General features: G+C 30.7%; 1 protein-coding gene across 1 annotated transcript; it reads left to right on the forward strand.

Moving 5' to 3' along the window:
* The first annotated feature begins 1,127 nt into the window (after positions 1–1,127).
* Positions 1,128–6,618, forward strand: LOC126741196 (23 kDa integral membrane protein-like). Its single transcript, XM_050447549.1, has 5 exons — positions 1,128–1,274; positions 1,327–1,536; positions 5,108–5,284; positions 5,360–5,542; positions 6,386–6,618. The coding sequence occupies exons 1-5, from the start codon at positions 1,185–1,187 to the stop codon at positions 6,527–6,529; spliced, it is 804 nt and encodes a 267-aa protein (XP_050303506.1). The 5' UTR covers positions 1,128–1,184; the 3' UTR covers positions 6,530–6,618.
* Positions 6,619–6,897: the final 279 nt, after the last annotated feature.

The raw sequence follows: 6,897 nt of genomic DNA on the forward strand, positions 1-6,897 counted from the left end.
GGGATAGAGAGAGATACAAAATGAATTGCAGAGCCTAAAGTAGGAATCGCCAGAACGCAGGTGTTTTATCTTTGTTTAATAGACTGGCTAAAAAGAGGTGACAGGTCTGTGAGTGCTGGAAGTGTTTAAAATATTTTGTAAGATGCTTGGATTTTAGTCCGCGGTCAATTTTTTGATTATTATTTTCTTGTGATATTATTTTCTCTCTAAAAATTGACATTTTCGAAAGAAAAATAAAAAATAGTATAAAACATGGGGTTTTATGTATATTTAAAATGATTTCATAGATAAACAATATAAAATTTTGCCATTTAAACATGTGTATCATGGGACAATAAATACGACATTGGCGCACGGGTTAGTGCGGCATCTGCGACACATCAAAGATTCTAATAGATCTCTGAACTGGACTTTACTTGTACATTTATATATTTAATTGATTTTTCTGTAACTGCGTAATTGTAACCTGTTGGAAATAAACCTTATAATTATTATTACACAATTAAATAAGCTGCATATGAAAAATATCGATAATATAAAAAAAACTTTATATCGGCATCTGAGTCTAAGGTATTGTTTAAAAAAAAAAAACATAAAACTTCACATTTTCTAAGCATAATAAATACTTCATCCCTATGGTTGACTAAAAGCACAAAAACGGATACGTCTAATAAAAACTAAACCGGACGACACCCACTACGTTACAAAAGTTTCCTTTTTTCTCCGGAAATTTATTGCAGCAATATTTACAATTGTTCTTTTCACAAAAGTTGCTATTACAGATCTAGCCATCTAAAACCCCGAGACACATAAAACATCGTGATTTATTTGATATTTTTTATGCCTGCGGATTTATTTTTCATGTTAGCCCCTGAGGAACAGGATGCTTTTGAATTATTTTACAGGAACGAATTGCTAATGCGGTTATTTTTGGAGAATGAAAGCATTAGCCGTTACGGTACAATATTGATTTGTTTAAAAGTGTAAAAGAAAATATTGCGTTCGTTATAACGTTAACTGCTATATCTATATGTCTTTTAACTTTAAAATATATGTTTTCTTATGTAATTTACCCAATTACATCATTATTTTTGAACATACGGCAACAAATGCCATATAAGGTTAAACATATGCCACATATTAATTGCAAATATTAGCTCAATATGTAGCACTTTAGGATCAATATGCCTTATATCCCTATTGGTTGTAATTGCTCTTGCTGCACCGATGTAACCTTAAGACAATTTGCTTTTATTTGTAATTTAATTTTTGCAGTAAGTTACTTATGAGTTATTATGAAATTATTTAATTAAATTATTTTTTTAGTTATTTGCTGTTGGTGTCATCATATGTGGAATATCATACCGGTCACACTTTGTTCAATATCAAGAAATACTGCCACAAGATGACCTTCTTTTGGCCTATATACCATATATAGGCGTGGCATTTGGGATTTTATATGTTACGTCATCCATAGTTATCCTAATAGGAGTAGTGAGAACTAGAAACTCTAATGGTAATATTTTGCTTATTTGTGTAAGTATTGGTAGTAACATAGAGATATTTAAACTTATTTCATAATAGAATTAGTTTGCTATTTGTGTTTTATGCAAAATTTTCCTGTAAATACTTACTGACATAAGGAGAATTAAACTCAGGAAGAATAATTCCTTTAACATATTTTTTTTGCAATGAGGTATTGAATACATTATTGAATACATTGAAGAATCGATAAGACTTTTAATAAATAAAAAATTAGAAAAAAATTTGACGATCTAGCAGCTAAATACAGTCCTGTATACGCTAGGCATACAGGACTGTGAGATGATTGATGTCTGGTGTGGTACCTCATTCCAACAGTTTTATGCATTTAGTCATGACAAAATCGCATTATTACGATAATCGGATAATTAGGTTGTGAATGATTTCAATTATCGAATTAAAAATCACATATATTCAAGATATTTGTAAAGCGTGTATCGAAAATCACAAAGCATGTAACACCTTTTTTTAGCTGATCAATGTGTGTATTTTTTATCAATTTTGTTCCTTGACTATTGAGCTATTGGTGTTTCTAAGATAGTATATTTTAAAATTTAACCCATAAAGAACGAGATGTTTTTGATGATTATAAAAAGATAGTTTATTATTTATTTTTACTTCATTACAACTTAACCTTTTACAAATAGGGTATTTTGCAAAAAAAATACAAATTTTTGAAGTAAATGCCGTTTCCAAACGGCAACGCTAGTCCTAATTACTACCTAATTTTAAAAGAAAAAAAAAACAAGAAAACATAAAACTAAGTACATTAAATTGTGTTCTTAAGGTAAGTAAAAGTACATCAAAATTTAGGCAGTTTCATATATTGCATGGTAATCAAGTAGTTTTTAAATTAGAGGAAGTTGAAAATTGACTTTTTTTCAAATTTAAGAGGCTGTAGATCGATAACTGTGCGTTATAGGGTAAAATAATTTTCACACTCCTATCTTAACTTTGTAAGATCTATTTTAAGACATACATTTTTAGCTGGGTTAACCATAAGTTTTAGGAAAAAAAAAGTAACAGTACCATTTTTTCTTTTATTAAACAGATCTTAAAAAGTTAGTATAAGAATATAAAATTATTTTTCTCTGATTTTTAGCCTCTTAAAGTTAAAAAAAATCAACTTTCAATTGTCTCTAATTCAAAAACTGCTTTATTAAGGTATGACATGCATAACATCAAATTTATTAGAATTTGACAAAAAGTCTAAAAATCAAATAATATAAAAACTTTTCCATTTAAAAAAAACAAACATTTCTACTTCCACGCCTTTTGTGAACACTGTATAAATCAAAATAATCTTAAAATCTATTTGTTTAAAGCTATAGATTTTCTTTATTTTACAAATAACATTTTTTTTTATTGTGAACTTTTATGGAAAATTACGTTGCTAATTTTATGGGACGTATTTGCACACCAAATCAATTTTACAATTTGAAATACTGAATTGTAGCGGAATAACCTCTACCTTTGCTATAGTTTGCTCTATTAGAATATCGGGCGTCTTAAATATTTTCTTTATTTGTGGAAATGTATGATATTCTTTAAAGCCTACATTTCTGCTCGGAGTAGTCTTATGATTATTACTTCGCTTGTCACCATTTAATAAAGAAGTGTAGCGCCTTTGACTCCGTGATTCCGTTAAAAGGTTTTAATCCGGGCAGTGCTTTTATTATTAAAAAGTGTTAAAACTAAACCCGAAACTGAGGTGAATAAACTGGGGTTTCCCGACATTAGTGGTTTCATTGACCTACGAACCCCCGGTACTAAAAATCCCATTACAACTTGGCTGCCCAACTGGGACAAAGAATCCACATCTATGGATAATCCACGACTTCCAGTAGTTCATTCACTGAGGACCATCAAACATGAATGGATCTAGGAGCTTTCTAATCGAAGAGAGAAATACGACAGGACCATTACCGACGTTACTGCCATTACCATTACCGCCTTCTGGACTCGCCGCTTCGGGGGCGAGTCCAGAAGGCAACGCATCTACAGGGTCAGGCCAAATAAACACCTCTACGAGAGCGAGTGCTGAAACGGGCGCAATCCATAGAAATAATGGACAAACAGCCGCAGCAAGAGGGTTGCCGCCATACCCGGAACCCCCAGGAACACCGATAATAGCGTCTGCCACAGGTAACCCCTCTCCAAACTATTATCAGGGATATAACAGCCAACCGTTTTTATCAACGATGGGTCCAGCTACTAATCAATGTAATTTTATTCACCAACCACCGTTAGAAAATATCCATAACATATAAAATTCAGATATTTTTAGTAGTGTAGGAATTTTCGATAATAATGGTAGCATTCATCCTATTGATTTTGTAAACTAAATTGAATTTGTATGTAGAGCGTATCAGGTACTATTTAACCAAATTAGTTTTTTACTAGTTAAGAAATTTATAGAAAAGACAAAGTCTTGGGCCGAGTCTTTTCTTACAACATTTATTGATTTTTGTAGTTTTAAGACAGCTTTTGTTAATTGTTTTTGGAATGAGACAAGACAGTTGGACGTGACCTTTCAAATAAAAGCTGCGCATTATGAGGGTGGTTCATATTCCGAACATTTTACTAAGTATATAGCAATGGCAAAACACTTACCACCGGTTTTTTCCGAAATGTCATTGATTTGCATTATAGCCAGGCATTTTCCACCTATCTCGTCCCTTTTAGTGGGCATAAATAAGTTATCTGATGTATTAGCAAGGCTACAACAGGCCGATTGTTTTAGCTCAAATTATAATAATAGTAATAATACTTATGGTTCAGCTGGTGGAAACTGTCGCTACTCGTATCAATCAAATACGCCTCAAAGGAGTGAAAAGTAGGAACGACCACCATTTCTAAGTGGTAATTTTAATAAACATGGGCCAAAACAAAATTCCGGGCTGCGACCATAGATCTCGACCAGGATATTTTAGAAGAGACGCAGGAAACTAGAAAGATCTCTGTCTTTCCGCCCGGAGGCAGAGCAGATAAAATTAAAAGGAGCCATGAATTATAATTATAATAATAATAATCCCATTGATGAATTGTGGTATGAATGTGATTTTGAACACTCAGTTTTAGACACACGTTCTCCAGTGATTTCTCCTAAAATTTTCCATTTTAATTTTTCAACGCTTATTGATACGGGATCAGAATGTTCGTGTTTATCTGGAGAAGTTTACGAACAACTCGGAAATCTGCAAAATCAAATACCATCTTTTTCAATAACAGATGTAAAGATTACTGGGGCTTTTAAAAATAATGAAAAGCGGGTAACTCAGCAATTACTTGTGGAATTTTTAGTTTTGGATAAGTACATGTTTATTCACGAATGTTTACTAAATTCAAATTTAATATATCCTATTATTATTGGGTGCAGATTTTTAACGTATAGTAAATGCTAAAATAAACTAAGATTTCCCGACATTAGTGATTTTTTTGACCTACAAACCCCGGGGACTAAAAACCCCATTACAGAATCTTAATTGCTCCAATATACTGATATTGCACATGAAATATTATAACTAACAACTTATAAAAATACTTGTTCTTCGTATTATTTTAGGGCTGTATAATTGGTTGGGCTTCATTATTCTTAACAAGCTTACACGCTTTATACCACCTAATCATATTTGAAGTCAAAGGTATAGGCTGCGAAATAAGAAAATGTTTAATAAAAATATTTAGAAGTTATCATGAAGATAAGAATGCTGAGCAACTTGTCCATCAATTGCAACAAGACGTAAGTTTTATTTAAATTTTCTATATTAGCCTTATTTTTGTGGTTAAAAGTTTATTTTAATATATTTCTGTTTAGTTTTCTTGTTGTGGAATAACGGGACCGAAATACTGGTATAATGACTTTCCCGACAGCTGTTTCCCAAAGAGAAATATTCAGTCTGACAATTTTAGGATTGGCTGTAAATATCCTATATCTAAGTGGCTCAGATATTCTCTTGGTGTCGTGACATTTATTTACGTAGCATCGCATATCATGCATGTAAGTATTACAATTTTAGGGTTTGCCCTAAATAGATAATGTTTAGTTAACGATGTTATCTACACAGAAATCGTCAAAGTTTAAAAAATATTGTAGAAGAATTGAGCCAAAAAATATTGATTTTTCCAATAGTTTTCTTACATTAACGATCATGATACAATTATAGCCACCACCGCAGCTCCTACGGTTTTTCATATTCTAAAAAGGTTTCAGGTTAATGTAGGTTTCAAGAAATTTTCAAACATTTATAAGGTGAGGTTAGTAAAAAATTCCGAATAATATTTGTATTCATAGACTCCATATTCTATATCCAATGACATACTTATCAATAAAATTACGTCCCTAATTTTTTAATATTTAATATTTTTAATTGTATTTAATTATTTATAATTGCCTACTCCTTTTAAAATGTAATATTTAATACATAATATTGGTAATTTATATTACTCATTTATTCTTTTATACATTATTTTAAAGTTTGGTTGTCCTAATCCTAAAATTCTAGATCATTTTAAGGGTAACTACTGGTTTAAAAAATTAAAAAAAAGACCTTTTAAAATTTTTTTAAATATCTCTAAAGTTCTTTTTTATATTCCTATTTTAAATCTCATTTTAATCTTGAATTGGTACAAAATAAACTGAAAAATATAATCAGGATATTTTCGCTTATGTTTATTGCTTACCGAGGTTTTAATTCCAAATAATTTAATTTAATTTTAGAAGTTTAGTCATTTTGTCACCTATAGTAGAAAAATATTATTTTATTCTACTCGTTTAGAGAATGCCAAAGGAATCTTACTTACAACTAATAATCCTTGATTTATTTATTGAATGTTGTTTCAGATTATAAGTCTAATAAGTGCGGGATGTCTTTCAGAAAGAATGGTCCTAAATAGGTTAACTGACATATTGGAAACTGATTTAGAAAATGAGGAAGATGCGGGTTACATTTCAGATGATGAAGACAGTGACCCCAAGACTCGATAATAATAAAAATGCTTCCTTTACATATACTTTATATGTAAATATTTATCATATATAATATAAGCTTTTACTATTTTTATAAGGAATACAAATGTATGTTTTATTCAAAAAATTTTAGCAAAATTATTTTAGAAAAAAAAGCGATACATCCACCTTTAAACAGTATAACGATAAAGTAGCCATAAAAGTTCTCAGGACCTACAAACCAAAGTAAAGGAATTATAACCGAAAAGCCTTAAAGTGGCATATTTAGTGGCGGATTTTCACTATAAATCTTAGCTTTTATCCAAAGTTAATGTCAGTTTTAAGTTCAGGATTTTAGGGGGGCTTAGTGTCTAAGTGCAAGCCGTTAGTTTGATAAAACTATTTTG

This window comes from Anthonomus grandis, chromosome 1, assembly GCF_022605725.1.
Source record: "Anthonomus grandis grandis chromosome 1, icAntGran1.3, whole genome shotgun sequence".
Classification (NCBI taxonomy): domain Eukaryota; kingdom Metazoa; phylum Arthropoda; class Insecta; order Coleoptera; family Curculionidae; genus Anthonomus; species Anthonomus grandis.